Below are 19,598 nucleotides of genomic sequence, written 5' to 3' on the forward strand. Positions count from 1 at the left end.
GTTAGCACGATAACCTTGACAGAAAGCACTTGCACAGCAGTAAAAGATTGTTTTTCAAGGAACTATTGATGTATATGGGGGAACTTCCATCAACTACAATACAAGTACTACTACCATGAACAGGAACTGCTAAGTTTTAGTTACAATAAGGTTTGAGCCTCAACTCCTTTCCTGGATAATTCCAATCACCCAGGAGCTGAAATTACTGTGGAAGAGGAGGCATTTGGGAAACTTAAGATTAATTTGGCACTGAAGGTTGAAAGTCACAGTTTAGGCACTCAGGCATCACTTGGTGTTAGCTAAACCTAGTTAACTCTCCCATTCAGTTCTCAATCCCTTTGCCAATTCTACCTGATATACATAGCCTTAGAGTGCTGGAAAATTCATGTATTAGTTTTTGTTGGTTGTGTCACTATCTCAGATGACCTGCATGTTCTTTACTTGACAGCCAATGAAATGCATCTGGTTCCTGAGTTTCAGAGCTTTCTGTTCCAAAACTGGCCAGTAAGTTGAAAAGATATGGATTTGTTGCATGGACTGTTAGATGGATAAGGAATTGACTGGATGGCCAGTCCAAAGAGTTATCATCAATGGCTCAATGTCCAAACAGAAACCAGTAATGAGTGGTGTCATTCAAGGGTCCATATTGGAACCAACACTTCTTAATATCTTCATCAGTGTCACTGACAGTGTAATTGTGTGCACCCTCAGCAAGTTTTCAGATGACACCAAGTTTCACTGAGCTGAATTCAGTTGAGTTGCTTGAGGGAAGGGATGCCATCCAGGGTGACCTTGAGAGGCTTGAGGGGTGAGCCTGTGTGAATCTCATAAAGGACTACAAGGCCAAGTGCAACAAGAAAGTGAAAGAAGTTTGTGTTAATGCTATAAGCATGTAATTGTTTATGCTTTAACAAATTCTTAGTTGTAAGTGCCTCTCGTATCAGTTTAAATGGTATTAGAATCAATCCTTGGAACAAGTGCCTTCCCATCCTTTGAATATGCCAAAGATTCTCACAGATCTAATTTCAGATTCCTCTCTGACATGATTTTGGAGTGCCATATGAAACCATATTCTGTTTCTTCTTTGCTGAAGAGAAATAAAACTTGAAAGAGCTGGGCTGGAATTAATCTGCCTTAACCTCATACATCTGAAAATTAGACATGTTGTCTCCTTCCATAGAAAAGGGATGAAGAAATTAAATAGCTGCTCTTCCTGTCTTGTATGAAAATATATGTTTAAATACGTATCTCTAGATAGTCATGTCTACAGAACAGTTCATCCCTTCTCTTTCTTAACTGACCATTGATGGAATTTGCTCTCTGTTAGTTACATGAGTTGAGATGGATGTGATAATTGTTCCTACAGTTCCTACAGGAATATACTTTGACTGTGGAGAGGATAAATATCCAGAAATATCCTTTCTAAGTTTATCAAAGTGGATCTCAAAGGACACATTATGAACTTGATTGTGGTAATTTTGATATTAGAAAAATATTTATTCCACTCAAGTTCTGCTTAAATTGTGCTTGAACAGTTCAGATACCTTTTGTAAAGGCTTCTGAGCTGTCCATGCCTGGTGGATTTAGCACTTCAGTGAGTATTTGAGAGATGTTTCTTATTCCCACCTAAGAGTAATCAGGTACTTGCTGGTTAGTGACCAAGAAAGTAATCCATATGGAAAGGAGCAAACAATAGCTGTACTGCTCTGAAATGTGTTCTCCACATGTGTTCTGAAGCTCTGTCTCCTCCCCTACTCTTATTGAATCCTCTATTTCAGCTTGTTTGTCAACAAAGGAATGAAGGACACTGCTACATACTGTGTTCTCTCCAGTTTAGAGAAAGGTGGGGCATGAGCTGGGAGCTAATGTTCTGTCAGTTCTAAGTTTTAGCTTGATCTCAGGTAAATAGAATTTATATACTGTAAGGCTGTGGTTTCAACAAGTGATTTGAGTCAGTCAGAAGACTTCTGAAATAAGTCTGTTCTTCTTCCTCTTTCCACCTGTCAGCACTTGTGTTGGAGACTGCACCAGAAATGAGAGCATATTGACCAGTATAATGTAATTAAAAAATAAGAATTTTGCAGATGGATCAGTTCCTTGATCACTTTTGTATCCTTGCAGTCTTAGCACAAGCTTGAAGGGAGGAAAGGCAGTACTTCTGTGTTTGGTGGCAACTCTTGTTTACAATAGGCTGTCATTCACCTGCTGCTTTAAGCCAAAATTCACATAGATGAGATATCTGAAGCTGTTACTTGGAATGTAAAACCATTTTCTGCTTTTATGAAAAATAACTTTGAAGGTAGTTCACTTTGGTGTATGGAATCGACTCATGGTTTTTACTGTCTGCAAGAGGATGTATGAAAGTGACTGTTGGGTATATCAATACAAATTTTATGAATGAGGAAAAATACCTTTGTATGTTTGTCGTTCTGATTGGGAACGGCGATAAAGAATGACATAGACTCTCTAGGAGTCACAACACGAGAATTCTCTGGTTTATTGCTTCAGGCCTGTTTTATAGACCGGTACGTGGAAAGTACAGAAAAGAAACTCTTATTGGTTAGTAAAGTGCTACATCACCATCATTGGTCAGGGGGCACAACACCCCCCTGACGCTCTCCTGCAAGGAAAACAAGAGAATAGACAAACAGCACCTGGCAGTTGTTTTCTGTCTCTGAGGATTGTTTTGAAATCCTCCTATGAATTTCCCAGGCTAGCTTCTCAGGCAGGACTGAGAGGCCATGGGCCTGCAGCCTGCTCCAAAGCTAGCATCCATAGTATGTGTCATGCATTTTCAGTAATTTCACAACTGAGTCCAGCTTCCATTAAAAGCAAGGTGAAAATGCACTTGTTCAAAATTGCTTTTTAAAACTCTCTAATATTTCAGGTATTGATTCTACAAATCATCCATATAAAACAGCTTATGCCTCACAGTCACAATAGCATTACTTTTTTCCTTTCTTTGATATTTTATCAATAAACTCTATAAGTGTACTTTTTACATTAGGATTTCATCTTGGTGTCTGTTTGGAAATGAATATGGTATTGAAGCTGTTTGGGTATAAAAAACTGAGAAATTCTTTTTTTTTTGCCACCATGTCCTTGGCTGTAAGGCACAGTTGAATGCCTGATATACCTTGAGTAGCTTGGATCTTTGTTTGTTTGTTTCATTAAAAAGGATAGTTTACCAGGTGAGTTTAATACTCTAATCTTTTTTTCTCTTCAGGTTGCAGCAATCTATAAAGATGCAACTATTGGGAATCTTATAAATATAGTTATTGTCAAATTAATAGTAATTCACAATGAACAGGTAAGAAAAAGAAATACTTAAATGATTTCATTTTTATATAAGAAACAAAATGCATGAACTTGCATTGTAATTAAAAAGTTCAATATTTTTTAGTTTAAATATAAATTTTTTTCTTAAACTATGTAATTTTGTTTTAAAATAGGAAACAGTATGTCACATACAAGGTTAAATTCAGGGCCTGTATTTAATGGCTCTGTTTTCCTCTCTCTGTATTAGCATGTCCAGTTGACCTATACTGAAGTAAATCAGATAGTATATGGAAGCTTGGATTAATGGATTTCATATTTATTTATCATAAATGTATTGTCACTGTATTTTTCTATTATTTAACATATGGTAAATGCTCACATACATTGTTTAGAATAATGGGTTCTTATGACTGATGACTTGCAGCTAAATTTAGATCTGACTCTTCAAACAAATCTGCAGAGGGAATTCTTATGTGTTGTCCTGCTGACTTTCTTACCATGCTCAAGTCATTACTTTGCAGATTAGCAGCACAAATGACAATGCAGTAAGTGCAAGTGCATTAATATTAAAGCCCTTCTTTGATGTTCTTGGCCATTTCTTACTTAGGAAGGACCAGCTATCACTTTTAATGCAGCTACCACTCTTCGTAATTTTTGCGTATGGCAGCAAGCACAAAACACTTTGGATGATACTCACCCTTCTCATCACGATACTGCTGTTCTCATCACTAGGTACAGTATCTAAAATAGCCACAATTACTCAGCTAGGTGAGACAAATGGTTCAGTTTTGTTTTTATAATGTAATATTTTAGGCATTCCACTGACATTGTTCATGGATAAGTAACACTATATTGCCCTTACAAAACACTGATTATCAATATGTGAGCAATTAGTCTGACATTGCTATGTTGATAGATAAGCATCTGATGATGCTGCCATTGAAGATGATATAAATTGATCAGACCTGAAAGTGTTGCAAGGAAATTAAATCTTTAGCTATAGTACGTGTATGTGATAGGGGAGGAGTGTTGTACAGGATAGAGTCAGCTGAAGGATGCAGTGACAGGTAGTCCTGATGTAATCAGAACTATCAAAAGCTTAAAATAAAAAGCATATAAATATTGGTATGTTTTCTTCCTGTACACTGATCACTTCAGTGAGGGTTCTGTTATTCATCTATTGGAATAGTCTCTTTTTCACTCTTCTTTTTTACTAGAAAAGTTTTCAAGTTTCAAGTATACTGCAATCTGCATGATTTTCAGCGTCATTTCATACTTTATCTTGCATTGTAGAGAAAGAGCATAATAATTTTTTAATCTTTGCACACTAGATAAAAAGCAGTACTGTGGGCTTAGTCTGGTGAATTTAAATTACTTCTTTCATAGAATACAAATTGTTTGAATGGCCTGCAACATTAAAAACAGAAAGTTTTTAATTAAGAGAATCAGATTTGCAATTGCTGTAACTAGTATAACAGTGAAATACTTTAAAAATATTCTCTTATATGTTGTAATGATTTGAAATAAATATTTTTTTTCAAGGGAAGATATCTGCAGAGCTAGAGAGAAGTGTGATACTCTTGGTGAGTTACTCTTTTTTCATCAGTATGATTTTGTATATGAGAATATCAGTCTGAGGAGAAAAATCTGTTAGCAATAAGTCAGAAAATAGATACAAAATTCAAGCTACACAGACAAAAAAAAATGGTTTCACATTTCTTATTGCTATTCTCTCCTGGCATGTACTTTGCTGCCAGGTGGTTGTTCATTTTGTGTAAATTTGTTGCTTGAGGCATGACTTTTGACTTAAGTGCCATAGCATTCACTGTAATGCATGGCAAAACATGAAAATTCATTCTCTTAAGGTTATATATAAGGATTCAATTTTGCAGGTTTAGCAGAGCTAGGTACAATGTGTGACCCACTACGCAGTTGTTCTGTAAGTGAAGAAAACGGATTGAGTGCTGCTTTTACTATAGCACATGAGCTTGGACATGTGTAAGTACCTATTTCCTGGCAGGTAATTTTTTTTTATTTAAATGTTTTATTTTATTTCTTTATAAATATGACCAATTTTCAGCAGTGGGCTTTGCATTTCTAAGAGGGTGCCGTCTGATATGTCCTTTTGGAAGAGTCATTAATTTTGTCCCTTGAATCAAGCCAGGTAAAGAAATTGTGAATTTTATAACTTGGTTGATAGCCTGAATTTTAGAAAAAACTGTCCAAAGAGATGAATTCTGTCCTTTTGTCATATGAGCTGGTTGGGACATTGGGACATACCTTAGGTAGTGCAACATAGTCCTGTTAACTCTAAGTGTATTCTAGCCCTGTTAAGAATTTACCTTTATGAAAAGACAATTGTTAATGTAACACAGAAATATTCTTCCTTGTGTTTGATCCTTTCAGAATACAGTAGAGTAACACAAAGAGAAATACTTTACACTGAAAAATAAGAGGAGATGACAGCATTTTATTTTATGAAGCATACCTCATCAGTGATGGCAGAAAGGTGCTATACTCTAGCACCATGAGCATGACTCAGTGTAGGTAACGACAACATTACAGAGCTCAGTAGTTACCTTGTTCATTTTCATGTGCCTGCAAGTCCACTTACACACACTATTTGTCTTGGTGCTTGAACTGAGATAGTAAAATAAGATGATATGTTAGTTGCATCAAGTATGAAACTGATGTGCTCTGTAGTTTTTGTTACTGAGTGTTAAGAGTTGTGATGTGAGTATTGGGGTTGTATGTTGTGGATGGACCAGCCATGACTTGTTTATTCAGTTGAGGAGATGGGTTGTTCCTTTAAAGTGGCACACTCCTAAAACACTGAATTTTTTTCTGGTAAGCTAAAAGATTATGTTAATTGTAAAATTCTTCATCCATCAGTATCCATCGCTACATAACTAGGAACATTTGAATAAGGGGATAATTTTATAGGGCATTTTAAAGATACCTATTGCCAAAAGGTCAGATAGATGTATTTAGTGAGTCCCATTAAATTTTAAGTAATTTTCAAACTCAGAACTCAAGCATTTGCTCCTACAGCAAAGAGAGTTTCAGTTAATTATTGCTGAATTTGTTTTGGAGTTTATCTGTTTTGCTTTTTAGGTTTAATGTGCCTCACGATGATAGTTTTAAATGTAAAGAAGCTGGAATTAAACATCAGTATCATGTGATGGCTCCAACTTTAAATTATCATACTAGTCCATGGACCTGGTCAAAATGCAGTCAAAAATATATCACTGAATTTCTTGAGTGAGTGTCAACATAATGCTGTGGGTTGGAGTGGGGTTTTTTTTGTTTGTTTGTTTTTTCCTTTACCAATTTAATTTATTTCTGAGAAGTATTTTAAAGGTATTGCTTACACATAGTTTTTACATTGTTCCTTGGTTTAACCACTTGCAGGGCCTCAGTACTCCAGAAAAATGCATGTATTTAAATTTTCAGTGAATTATGACATCCTTAAAGTTGCACTGAACATACAAAGCTAAGAAGATTTTTTTTTTAATGTAGTGGTATTGTTTATTGAAAACACTTTTAGGATTATTTTAGTAGGTTAGAATAGGTACCCTTTATTTTATAAAGTTTTTATTTTAAAACTAAGTGTTGGGTATAATTTAGGCAGTACAATTTTTTTTCCTTTTTAAAAAAAACTAGAAAAAAACATGCTTAATTTTGTTTGGTGGATCTAAATGCAAAATACAAAATACAAAAAATAAAAATCAAGTGACCTGGTACATTTCATTATTCATTAATTCAATTAAAGTCATTATGTAGGCAAGTAGGCATGCAAACACATCACTGAGACATTCATGTGTAAATGTTGTGTGAATAGCAAGAAGGTTCACAATGAACTGAGTGATTTATTCACATTTTGTTCCTTTTTTACAACAGTACTGGTTATGGTGAATGCCTCCTTGACAAACCTAGTGGAGGAACATATGATCTTTCCTCTCAGCTGCCTGGGTCAATGTATGATGTCAACAAGCAGTGTGAGCTTACGTTTGGTATTGGTTCACAAGTATGCCCTTACCTGGTGAGTGAAAACCAGACAAAGTCATGCTTAATCTATACTAAAAATTACTGAAAATTACTGGTTTGGGAATAATTTTATCCTGAAATAAGTAATATTTCAGCATATACTGTCTTGAAGTGGAAGAGCTCAGTAGACAGCATTGCAACTTCACGTGTGAGAAATCTATAGCAATAGAAAGTAGGTTGCATTTTATTTTGATTTCCATATCTGTGAATGTGATTATTCCTTTAAAATATCTAAAATTGCATAAACTAAGGCTTCCTGCAACAGCTGAAAGGGATTTATTTCAGCACTTCCTGCACATGTTTTCTCATTATAGGTCATATCTTATATTAGCAGGTCTTACATCTCTGCTTCTTTTAATACCTTTTAGAAACTCATATCTTAAAAATAAGCTATCTCAAACACTTTTTCTAAATGTTTGTTCCATATGTGTATCTCCTCTGCTTTGTCAGAGTCAAAAAATATTTTCAGGCCTGACAGAGTGTATGTTTTGTATACAAAACTGAGATATGGAAAGAAAACTTGACCAGAGTAGTACTGAGACTTAGGTTGTATTTTGAAAACTTGATATGGCCATTGCAATATAAGCACCAATACATTATGACTTATTCACTACTGACAGGATTTTATATAGTTAGATTTTGGACCAACTTGTAAAATTCCTCTACCAGTATTGTATGTCTTGCTGGAGCTGTTTAAAGAAGAGCATTTAAGCTCAGATTCAGACTGAATTAAGTGGAGCTTTTTGGTGAGGTAAGGTGTTGTTTGAGAGGAGACAAGGTTTATGAGAATACTAAAGAAAAGGAAAAGGGGGTTTCAAACACCTGAAGATGGTGTTACTGAAGACTGCTTTGTAAATTTTGTAATCCATAAAGGTTATTTGTCTGTTAAGAGACTTTTAACTATTGGAAAATGAGGCTTTTGGCTTAATTTTCTAGTCAGTGCATTTAATTCCTGTTAAATTGACTTAGAGTCTTTTTCTGGAGGATTATATGGAAACTGTGCTGTGTAGTATTAACCGCAACCTCTTACATATTTTTAAATAAAATTTTCTACTGAAGTAGAAAAAGAAGTTATCTGGTAATCTGATGGGATCAATTTCAGATATTCCACATTCCTGCTTGGCCTTAAGCAAAATCTATTTTGGTTTTGTGGGGTTTTATCTGTGGAAAACGGTAGCACAATAGAAAACACTAAGCCTGTGCAGTGTGTGGAAAATAAAAATAATCACAACTAATGTCTGAAATGGTCTTGTAGCTGCAACAAAACTAATCTGGTTTTCTTTTTAGAAACAATGCAAACGCTTATGGTGCACAAGCACAGAAGGTGTTCACAAGGGTTGTCGTACTCAGCACATGCCTTTGGCTGATGGAACAGTTTGTGGTGTAGGAATGGTAAGCCTTGTTTTGTTTCTCAATACTTGCAATTTTGGATGTAGGTAGGAAAGATCAGTGATTGCTGTGTGGCAATACTGTGCCTATAGAATACTGATTGTGTGAAAATTGTTTACCTGATTTTACTTGCAGTTTCTCTTAGTTCTGTAATCTTGTAACCTAAAAACGCCACAGTTTGTCTATTCAGTAATTATGTAAGTTTGAAGATGCTATACTGGTTAAAAATAGGTGAAAGAAGTCAGGGGAAAGCTGACATCTTTCCTTCTGCTTGAAATGTTCAGCTCATGCATAATAAGTTGGTTTTTTCCTGATAGGTAGTGTCCAAAGTAGAATTATCTGAAGTATGACATCCCTAAAGTGTGTTTCCCCTGGTTCATCTTGAGGCTGTTTATTGAACAAATTAAGTGTAAGTCACTTAGGTATAGGTGTATACGTTTTTGGAAAGAGGTAGTCTTTGAATTAGTATCTGGTCTCAGTAATTATTTGTATGTGCATTGTATCTGTTTCAGAGAAGATGTGAAAGCATGCACCAGTATCTCTTCACCCACTCCAGGAAGTGCCTTAAGCACACGTAGCTCGCGTTCATTTTCTGTCTTGCCTATTGTAACATAATTCAGGATACTTGGGTCTGTTCAGTGCTAATAGGAGCTCTTTTCTTATTTGTACCCCAATGTGTAAGACTGCTTGGCTCCTTGAAGTATGGATTGAATGCTTTGACAGATTAAAAAGAAGTGGTGGAAACTGCATTTCCTATATTCTGCACATTGGTTTATTTGGTAAAGAGTTTTTGGGTGATAAGGGTGCCACTCACTGCTTCCTCATTTGCAAGTCTTTGAATGCCCATCCTGATCTGTAAACTTGGACAATATAGCCTTTCTTGGGCTGGCCATAAGGGTCATGAATATCTAATTAGTAGATATAGTCAAGGCACTTACAGAACCTTGATAGAAACAGAAGTAATGGTGGGTATTAGTTGTATTCAGTTTCCAGTAAATATTTGAGGCTTTTAGTTTTGGATTTGTATGTTGTTTGGGAAGTGAACAGAAATTAGGTGCTTAAGTTCTTTACTGGTCTAGTATTTGGCTTCTTCAGGTCTCACTTCACCACCAGAAAGCAGAAGTGTTTTCTTACTTGCCAGGGTATTGTGAGAATAAATATTTCTGAGATTTTTTACATAGTCAGGTATGACAGTCATTATCTTGAGTGTGGGCGGTTTATTATGTTGAGCTGCTTTTATATAGTATTGTGCTTTGGCAGCTTATGGGGCTGTGGGAGCAATGTTAATTTTGTTTTTAAATTATTTTGTATGTTCAAAAATAATTAAAAACTTTAATTTCTTTGTATAATAGGCTGCTACATTTCACTCAATTATTTCTAAACTTCCCCCAATAACTTTTAATCTCAAAAGATTGTTTGGTTAGACAATATTACTGAGGAATTTCAAAATAGTGTCTTAATGGATAACAAATGTAGTTAGTAAACTGTCTCAAATGGCTTCTTTCTGTCTTGCAAGATTAGGAAAAGTTACTTGAAGGCTGTAGTGGAAGCTTTGCTTGATTATATCCTATGCATGCCGTTGGTGTTACAATGTTTAACCCATTTATCAGTCACTCAGTCATCAGAAAGGAAGTTCATCTTTTATGTAAACTTCATTTATAATCTTCAGTTAAATTGACTCTAATTTGCCAGCATCAGAGGATTGCTTTTATATAAGAATACAAAAACCTATTTTATGTAATTAGTGCAGTGGAACCATTTTTCTCTAGGAAGTAAAGAGCTAATTACAGTCATTACCTCTGAAAGATGTAAGAAAGAACAGCAATTAATTAATCTGACAAATTGTCATCTGTTCCTGACTAAGGGACAGCTCTTCTCAAGCTCAGACTGCAAGTTGCTGCTGATGTTAATGGGCATAAGACATAATGACTATTAATTGTAATTAATATTTTCCAGCAAGCTAAATTGATTTATATTTGGCATTTGCAACATTATTGCTATAATAGATCCAGAAAAGATCCTTTTAAGGCATTTGTTATTTTAGTATCAACTTTTTAAGCTCAGATTTCAAATGTCATGTGTTGTATTAATTGATCTTGCTCTGTGGACTGCCATAACAGTTGGATTTAGTGAAGCATATCTGAGTCAAAAAAACTCCACCTTCAAGGATGAAAAGTTATTGAAACTACCTATCTTCAAGGAGTGGCATTCTCAGAAAAAAAGTCTGTATTGCTATGAAAATAACAGCAAAAATACCCAACAAAGTGTGAGTGGTTTACTATTATTTTTTGGAGGCACCCCAAAGGGTTGCACTCCGAGTCTTCCTAGATTCCTGAGGAATATAGAAACATGCCCATATTCTCATTATTCCTTGAGCATTGGAGTGGAGAAGTAGGAAGCAGCTATGTGATTCTGACCCAAACTCTTACATATCCTGGGGATATCTCAGTGTTCTACATAGTGGCAGTTTGCTACTTAAACATTGAAAAAAATGAACTGTCACTGAAGTTTGGAAAAATCTCTTTAACAGCAAGAAGGAATTTCAATAATATAAGTAATAGCTGGATCAGAAAGCACGTGCCTTTTTGTGTTTTAGAGACAAATTCTATTAATCAATTCTATTCACTGTAGATATGTAATGTATATTGAGCTAGCATCTTAAAATACTCAGAATAGCTACTGAGTAAATTAAAATTTCATCCTAGTCCTTTTGGCATAAAACTCAGGGGTAAAGGGACAACTGAGAATGGGGATGCAGAGCAACAAAGAATTGTTTTGAACAGTAAAATGAATACCCATCTAATTCCAAAGTATGTTTGCTGTTCTTCACTTGTAGGTAGTACCCAATTATTGATTACTGTTAAAAATTGTTGCATAGCTTGACTACCTCATGAATGTAATACATGAAGATATGGAATCTGAAAGAACAAATCATTTTATGTGTATATGTATGTAAAGTAAGTAAAGCAAAAAAAAATCAGATGGGTTTTATCAGATTTGGGGATAGGGGAATATGTTCACCATCTGGAAAGCAGCAGCAGATCTTTTGAACTGTAAGAACAGAGTGAAGTGTGGGCTCAAACCATAATTTTTTTCTGTAAACTGGGATTTCTATGAAATATCTTTCCATGACCTATAATTTCAGAAAAATTAGAACTTTCAAGGGAGAAATAAAGTATGCAGATTTTTTGCAAGAAAAAAATTGAAAACATTGAAAAAATTCAAGCAGTGTGGGTTTTGTAGATAATGTGATTTGAGTGATAAATGCAGACTTGTCTGAGAATCCCTGCCACAGAGATAGAGACCTGAGATGCTATAGCAACACCTTCAGTCTTCCCAAGCTCCATTTCTTCTGCCTTGTATGCCCATTTTATTAACTGCTCTGGTTTAGCTCCTTTTATGTACCTTAGGGTCCCACTTCTCATCTTGGCGGGCTGTGTGGGAAGTGCTTGATTTCAGAGGAGATCTAGTCCTGTTCTGCATGCATCTACCACTCCTTGATTCGGTCAAAGTTGAGCAAGTAATGCGTTAGTAATTTCTTTCAAGGTTTCTTTCCTGGAAATTTAGCAAGTTCAGTAAGAGATAAATTGGAAGCTCTCAAAATCAATTTATCAAATCATAGATTAATCCATAGGAAAGACTCAAAGTGCTTATTATAAGGAAATTATTAATAAAAACAAATTTGGGTATCCATAGGTTTATTGATTCCAATTTGAAGCATTTCTAGGTTTTTTGACAGAAAACCAGCTGTTGATCTTGACTACACCAGCCTTGCCACTTGCTGCTATCTGTAGGTTTGGAATTATGTGTGATATTGACTTTTCATGATGCATATGCTATATTTGTGATAAAAAATGTAGAAAAAAATTGTTAGCAATTATATTTAATTTTGTGAAAGCTCTGTATATGATACTATTCTCAGTGAAGCAACGATTCAAGTGAACACAGAGGAACATCTGTAACATGTCTGGTGCTGGAGTTTTCTACCGTGACTTCATCATGTTGCTTCTGTAGGAATGCAGCAGAATAAGAGCTGAGACAAGTTTGTTGAATAAGCTATTAAAATCCCAGATGTGAGCATATGCTTTGCATTTTTTATGGATCAAAATTGTACTGTTGTGGGTATAAAATTGCGTCTGACAAATCTTTTCTTGAAATCCCCCTTCAAGTTATTGTAAATATTTTTTCTGGACAGAAGAAGAACATAAATTCTAGGTCACTGTTATATTAGAATGCAGTATTCATTTTGTGAGGGAGGATTTAGACTCTTCAGCCTGTAGTGTAAAAAATTATTTCCTAAGATGCTGAGGACAGTTCCTGGAAATGCAAGTTCTTTTTCCTCATTTACCTTATGGATGGACTATGTAGAAAGTCTGCCTTTGATTGCCAGGGATTAGATGTTAGATATTAGAAGGCATGAATATAAAGGTATCTAAAGGCCATCTTGAAAAAAAATAATACAAACTCTCAATAAGCCCTTGAGTGAGAATTCATGTGCAATGAAATAATGGTGGCTTTTTGGTTTTAAGTTAAAGCATTAGTTGTAGTGTTAAGTGATGATCTGGCCAATTAACTGGATTGTTTACACAGATCTATGCCAAGATCTAGCTTTTGTTCGGCATTTGTTTTGGGTTTGAGAATCACCTGGAAAAAGCTCTTTTTCAGAGGTGAAAAGATATGGCCTATATGCAAGGGTTGATGTGACAAGGAATTATGCAGGCAGGCAATTTTATCATCAAGTTGGATTAGGAACTTGGGCAGAAGCCTGAAAAGAGAATCTGATTCTGTGACTAATTCCTATATTGGAGATAAAATGGTTGATAGCATGCGAGCATGAGTATCAGTATAACAAAAGCATATACTGATTAGGAAAAATAGTATCTAAGAGTTATTTTAGGCAGTGATAAAACCACTGAATAAGATTTGTGTTTTGTGCCAATCAGCTATATTCAGAAAGACTGTAGACAATTTTGTGTGTTCAGTAAAGCTTGTTTCTTGATAATTTCTACAATAAATTTGTAATAACTCCTATGTAATGTTTAAATTAATTGTAAAAAAGGAGGTTTAAAACTTGTCTCATTATTTAATCTTTTGTGTATCAGAGGTTCTTAAATTGTTTTATGTGCCAGAGACTTTATTTACCAAAATCCTTGTAGAGTTTAAGGTAATTTGAAGCTGTAGTTTAAGGTAATTTAGAAGCAAGAGATTGATGCTTCTGAGGAAAAAAAGATAATTACTTTCTATAAATAGTGGAAGTTTGCAGTTACAGTGTGGTGAAGTCTCATAACTGATGTGACCACAACAAAACAGTCTTGCAGTGTTTGACTTCTCAATAATGCAAATACCACCAAATGAATTGAAAATTCCTCCTCTATGTAATTTTTAGTGGAAATAGGTAGTTCTTCACCAAGAATAAAATCTAAAGTAACAGAATAGGCATTGCAATGTAGTATCTTGCTCTAAGAATTATTATTATTACTTTACTATTAGGTTTTTTCCATTTAAATATTAATTCCATTTTTATCATAATAGCTTTGCTAGATTATTGGTAAAAAAGAAATCATAAAATACAAATAAATATTTTACACCTTTTGTTATAGGTGTGAAAGTCTGAGTTCAAGAATGAATATATAGCATCATCTTGTTTTACATAATCATGGTCTTAAATGCTTATTTGCTTTTTCCAAAGAATCCCACTAAACAGTTAGCTTTTGAGATGTTCAAAACACCTTGATTTTCTTGGTGATTTCTTATAACTTTTCATTTTTTGTATCAGCACAAATTCAAAATTAAACTAAAATATTATGTACATAAAAAAGACAGTCGTAAATCTATTTTTGAACTTTATTCATGAAAATGTATCAGGAATTCAAGATCATTTAGAGATATTTGGATAAAGTGACAAGACAGATAAATATTCAGTATCTGTTACATTTCCTAGCACTCAAAGAATTCTAGATAGCAATTTTAAAAACACGACTACTGGGTAAGTTACCTTAAAGGAAATTGAACATTTTAAAAATATCCAGATCCAGATAAGTGTAGTGAGCACTTAAATTTTGTTCTTTTTGTGGCTAAAATATACAGTAACCTTTTGCTTGAATTATACATTTTATTTTGTTTGTCAACTGTGCAGCATTGCCGCCATGGAATTTGTGTGAGCAGAGAACTGGAGCTGCGTCCTGTAGATGGAGAATGGGGGCCATGGGGACCTTACAGTTCGTGTTCAAGAACTTGTGGAGGTGGAATCAAGAGCACCACCAGACTGTGTAATCGACCAGAGTATGTTTTTTTATTGTGTTTAACATTTTTATGATGTTTTAATGTATTTTACATTTGCATAAGGAAGATATTAAGAAATTATGGATTGGCTTGAAATAAAATAGAGGTATTGTAGTCTGTGCAAATCAGTTTGAAGTACCAATAAAAAATGTGTGTTTCAGCCATGTTTGGAAAGAGATAAGTTTACAGACTCTAATATGCAGAGGATTTTGGATTACTCATGTCTTTCAACAATATTATCCGTTCTTGCAGATGTTTCTAAAAACTTAGTTTGGCAGGGTCTTTTTTCTAGGTTTACTTTAACTCTTGAGGTTTCTTTAAACATAAGATGCTTTCTTTGCAGTAAGAACTGCAAAAATAAATATATGTATTCCCTACTAATCTCTTTAGTGAAACACTCGCTTTGATTTAAGGCTTTTCCACTACATTGCCACCAGTAGAAACCCACAAAGAGCACTGATTATAACAGAGGCATTTAAAACTTACCTTTATAACTAGAAAATTACATTGACTGAATAATTCTATGTGGTTTTGTTCTCTGTAATAGAAGTCAAGGAGAACTTCACCTTTACCTTGTCCAGAAGCAGAACCACAGCTGGTGGCTGAGTAGTTTTAGGGTTTTTCTAGGAAGTCATATGAGCATGATATTATTAGTAGGATAAATGAACTTCAATCTCATGGCCCAGGTTATTTTATTTTCTCTGATGAGTAAGAGTTGGTAGACTAGATTGCCATTAGATAATGCCTCTTTCAGTCTGTAGTGATTGATAGTATCAATATGATGTTGATTTATTCTTTTTTTCTTCCCCAAGAACATACTAATGTGGAACTATTTTGTGGTATCAGAGTTTATAACTGTTAAAATGTATTTTAGACTTTACAATAAATGGGGTATTTTCCATAATTTTCCCTTTTTATTCTTTTGATCCCCAAAGTGAAACCAGTATTAGGTCTACAGAAAAGACTGTGACAGCTCCTATTTGTCTTTCTTTGTCATTCTGTAAAATAATAATTTCAAACTACTGAGGGAGGTGCTGCTTGTATAAAAATATGACTGTAATCTCAGCTAAATTGATAAAAGCATTAAAATTATTAACAGTTTTACCCAGGCAAAATATTTATAACTGTAAGAGAAGTAAAAATAATAATGCATTAATAAACATTTGTAGCAAGATTACCACCTCAGCAACAATGTTTTACAAGGGTTGGGTTTATTTTGGGTATAATTCAATGCACAGCAGAAGCTGAGCGTGTGTGTAAGTTAGTTACAGAGCTGACAGAATGCTGTGTGAGTTTTACCTCTTTCCGCTGTGTGTGTCTTTCCTCTTTTGATCAATGACTGAGGCTGCTTTTTGTGGAAAACAGCAATTTTAGAAAATGAGTGTGTTATACATTTACCTTTCTTTTAGGCCAAGAAATGGAGGAAAGTACTGTGTTGGTCGCAGGATGAAATTTCGATCATGTAACACTGATTCATGTCCAAAAGGCAAAAAAGATTTTCGGGAGCAGCAGTGCTCTGAATTTGATGGCAAACACTTTAATATCAATGGTCTTACCTCTGCTGTTCGCTGGCTTCCAAAATACAGTGGTAGTAAGTAATTACACATCTTTTCAATAAACACAATGAATATGCTACTTTAAATAAAGTTTTAAAACAGACAAGAAACCTCTTGGATTTTCTTTCCAGTTTCTATGAAAGATCGCTGTAAACTTTTTTGCCGAGTTTCTGGAACAACTTCCTACTATCAGCTGAAGGACAGAGTTGCTGATGGTACTCCCTGTGGAGCAGAAACCAATGACCTTTGTGTTCAAGGCTTATGCAGGGTATTTAAATCTAAACTTATTAATTATTAAAATCAATTTTAACAGGTGGTAAAGTAGATATTAAATATTAATACAAATAAACATTACTGCAAATACAGTGTTCTGAGTTCAGTTAAGTTAATTTTACTACCTTTCAAATTAAAGATCTGGAAATGGAAGCAATTAAGTTAAGAACATATAGTTGAATCTGAAGACACAGTCTTGCCTCATTGAGCCCTGTACGTGAAAGAGTTAATATTGTTCAAGTGAACAGTGAGAAACTGATTCAAAATTAGCATAAAGGGAGGAAAGAAGCATGCTGTGTGATTATTACATTGTATTTCTGCTACCGAAGAAATTAATAGTAGAAAATCCAAGGGTAGAGAGATTATGTAATTATTACTTTACTGCAAAATCAGGGGGAAGTGACCCTTAAATCAATTCAGCACTCTTTGCTTAATAGCAGCTATGGCATTGCTGCAAGATTGTGTTGGGAGAAGCAAGGTGCTATATTTTAACAACTCAAGATTTTTGTCAAGCCTTGTTGAGATTTTGCTGATTGCAGTGAAAGTGAGCAAATACAGAATGAGGAGAATATATAGCTTATTTTTATATGGTTGAATAAAAAGGAGATGCCAGAGAGTTGTCCTGTTTATCATAGTTAAAAACACCCCTGAAATTAAAGATACACAAACAAAAATCATGCATATGTTAGTTTAACCAGCACAGTCTATGTGTATTTCTTTGCTTCTTTTCAGTAATTACAGACTTTAAATGAATTGATGACCATGTATATATATACTACTGCTTTTAGACTTACAAGACTTTTAATGTAAATGTAAATTGAAATTTATAAATTATGTTGATTTTTTAATACAAAATCTTTATGCACTCTTACGTATTCTTACGCAGTTCTTGACATATGGAGTGTATTGGGATTGCACCATTCTGTTTTGCCATTACATTGCAGAATCCAAACCCATTCATGTTTTTTAATGAATTTCCAAGGAAGACTAGATATATACAGTAAACAACAATATTTTGGGGTAGTGGGAAGTTTACATTACTTATTTTCATTGTTTTCCATTGGGCTGAGTGACACAAGGCCTTTTTATTTTTATTATTTTTTTGTAGCAAGCAGGCTGTGATCACGTTTTGAATTCGAAGACAAGGAGAGACAAGTGTGGAATCTGTGGTGGTGATAATTCTTCATGTAAGACACTTGCAGGTACTTTCAACAGCGCTCATTATGGTATGTTTGTTTTGCCTTTTTTTTAATCTTAATGCACACTTCACTATGGCTTAGAAATTATTCCTTACATTTAAGGGAGCAGGATTTCAGTGTATGTTCTTTAGGGCCTCTATCAACAAAAGATATCTTTGATTCAGTCACATTCCCTCTCAAGAGGCAAACACTATGACATGCTAACCTATTCAAGTGAAAAAAAGATCAATCTTCTCAAAGGTCAAAGCCAAAAATAAAGGAAATCATGAGAGTAAAAGTACTTCAAAAGGATGAAGGCTTCCTTTTTTGTACTTTGCATTCTCTGGTCTGAAACTTTGCAGCTGAAGGACATAATCCAGTGTCTCATTTTGCTTATTTAAAGAGATAGCAAGAAGTTTGTGTTGTGAGCAGCTGATGAGGTTCCTTTTCTCCTAGAGTGAAAAATACAGCCTGTGAATGTGAGCCTTTTCCTTCCAGAGGACAGGGGTAACAATATTTATGGTTTTTCCTCCTCATTGACAGGTAGTGAATGAGAAAGTTCTGAATAACCCTGGTATTTCTTATTTATTTGATTTAGCTTCTCTAATAGAGCTACTGATAGTTCTTCTATATGTAGTCTTTTCTGTGATGTGAAGTTCTGTGTGTAGCAGTGCAGTTAAGTAGTTAGAGCATAAAACATGAGGACAGAAGTCTCCAGGTTAGTATCAGCCTACAGCCTCCTTCATGCTACTTCCCTGGTTGTAAGAGACCACAGGTGAAGTGAAAATGATACCTGGAGAGCTGCCAAATAGGATCTTCACAGAATAAAGGGATTGCTGCTGAGGAGGAAAGAATGCAAAGTATCCTGTTGGATTTTCTTTTCCCCTGTCAGAAGGCACACACCTGTGGAAAATTACCAAAAAAATTATACAGCTACCCTTCCTATACAAATACTTTTTTTTTTGTGTCTGTCCTAAGAAATTGCTTATAGATAGCACATGAATTTTGTCACACACACATTTGTCACAAGTCAAGTGACCATGATGTGAAGCTGCCATTATGTAAATATGGTCAAGACTGCCACTCTCTCCTGTTTAATGATTTTCCATTGTCACAGACTTATTTGTTTCAAATTGAAGTTGGAGGGGGAGAAAATCCCCTATGTGGGATGAGGAAAATCTTGAGTTATTGTTTGGTTTCATAGTTAGTGGAATGTTTTAAATTATGTTCAGATTCTTGAATTACGGCATATAAGAGATAATATTGAGTGATACCGATACACAGTATGCTGAACATTTGGGATTATTAGAGTATGCTCAAATTGGAATAAAGCCATGCAAAGAAATTGTACTTAGCTGATCACTAAAATCCTGTGTCCATGGGAGGTCTAAGACATCCCTAGGCTAATGACTGAAGGCATTGTCTGAGGAAATACTATTTTCCAAAAAAAAAATCTGAATTAGGATCACAAGCTAAGTATGCTGATGTGCACTTGATCTTTTTCTTTTAACTTCATTTGGTTCCCTTTCAAACTGAAATGAGCCATTTTACTAAGGCAGAATTTGGAATTGATAATAGCAGCCTGTGGTGTGTG

The 19,598-nt window shown here is 34.7% G+C and overlaps 1 protein-coding gene across 5 annotated transcripts in view; it reads left to right on the forward strand.

Moving 5' to 3' along the window:
- ADAMTS20 (ADAM metallopeptidase with thrombospondin type 1 motif 20) overlaps nt 1–19,598 on the forward strand; it is an 84,443-nt gene that overhangs the window by 23,177 nt on the left and 41,668 nt on the right. For 4 of the 5 annotated variants that reach the window (XR_015285617.1, XR_015285618.1, XR_015285619.1 and 1 more), the window contains exons 5-15: nt 3,227–3,310; nt 3,887–4,011; nt 4,822–4,862; nt 5,172–5,277; nt 6,394–6,540; nt 7,180–7,321; nt 8,614–8,718; nt 14,852–14,997; nt 16,407–16,588; nt 16,685–16,821; nt 17,935–18,052. Coding sequence is in view for 2 of the 5 variants with exons in the window: in XM_086884662.1 (XP_086740788.1) it covers nt 3,227–3,310; nt 3,887–4,011; nt 4,822–4,862; nt 5,172–5,277; nt 6,394–6,540; nt 7,180–7,321; nt 8,614–8,718; nt 14,852–14,997; nt 16,407–16,588; nt 16,685–16,821; nt 17,935–18,052 (1,333 nt within the window). In the remaining 3 variants the exon portion in view is untranslated. The remainder of the gene's footprint in view (nt 1–3,226; nt 3,311–3,886; nt 4,012–4,821; nt 4,863–5,171; nt 5,278–6,393; nt 6,541–7,179; nt 7,322–8,613; nt 8,719–14,851; nt 14,998–16,406; nt 16,589–16,684; nt 16,822–17,934; nt 18,053–19,598) is intronic. The other variant, XM_086884663.1, reaches the window with a different exon arrangement.

This window comes from Cyanistes caeruleus, chromosome 4 (genome assembly GCF_971803275.1).
Source record: "Cyanistes caeruleus chromosome 4, bCyaCae1.hap1.1, whole genome shotgun sequence".
Classification (NCBI taxonomy): domain Eukaryota; kingdom Metazoa; phylum Chordata; class Aves; order Passeriformes; family Paridae; genus Cyanistes; species Cyanistes caeruleus.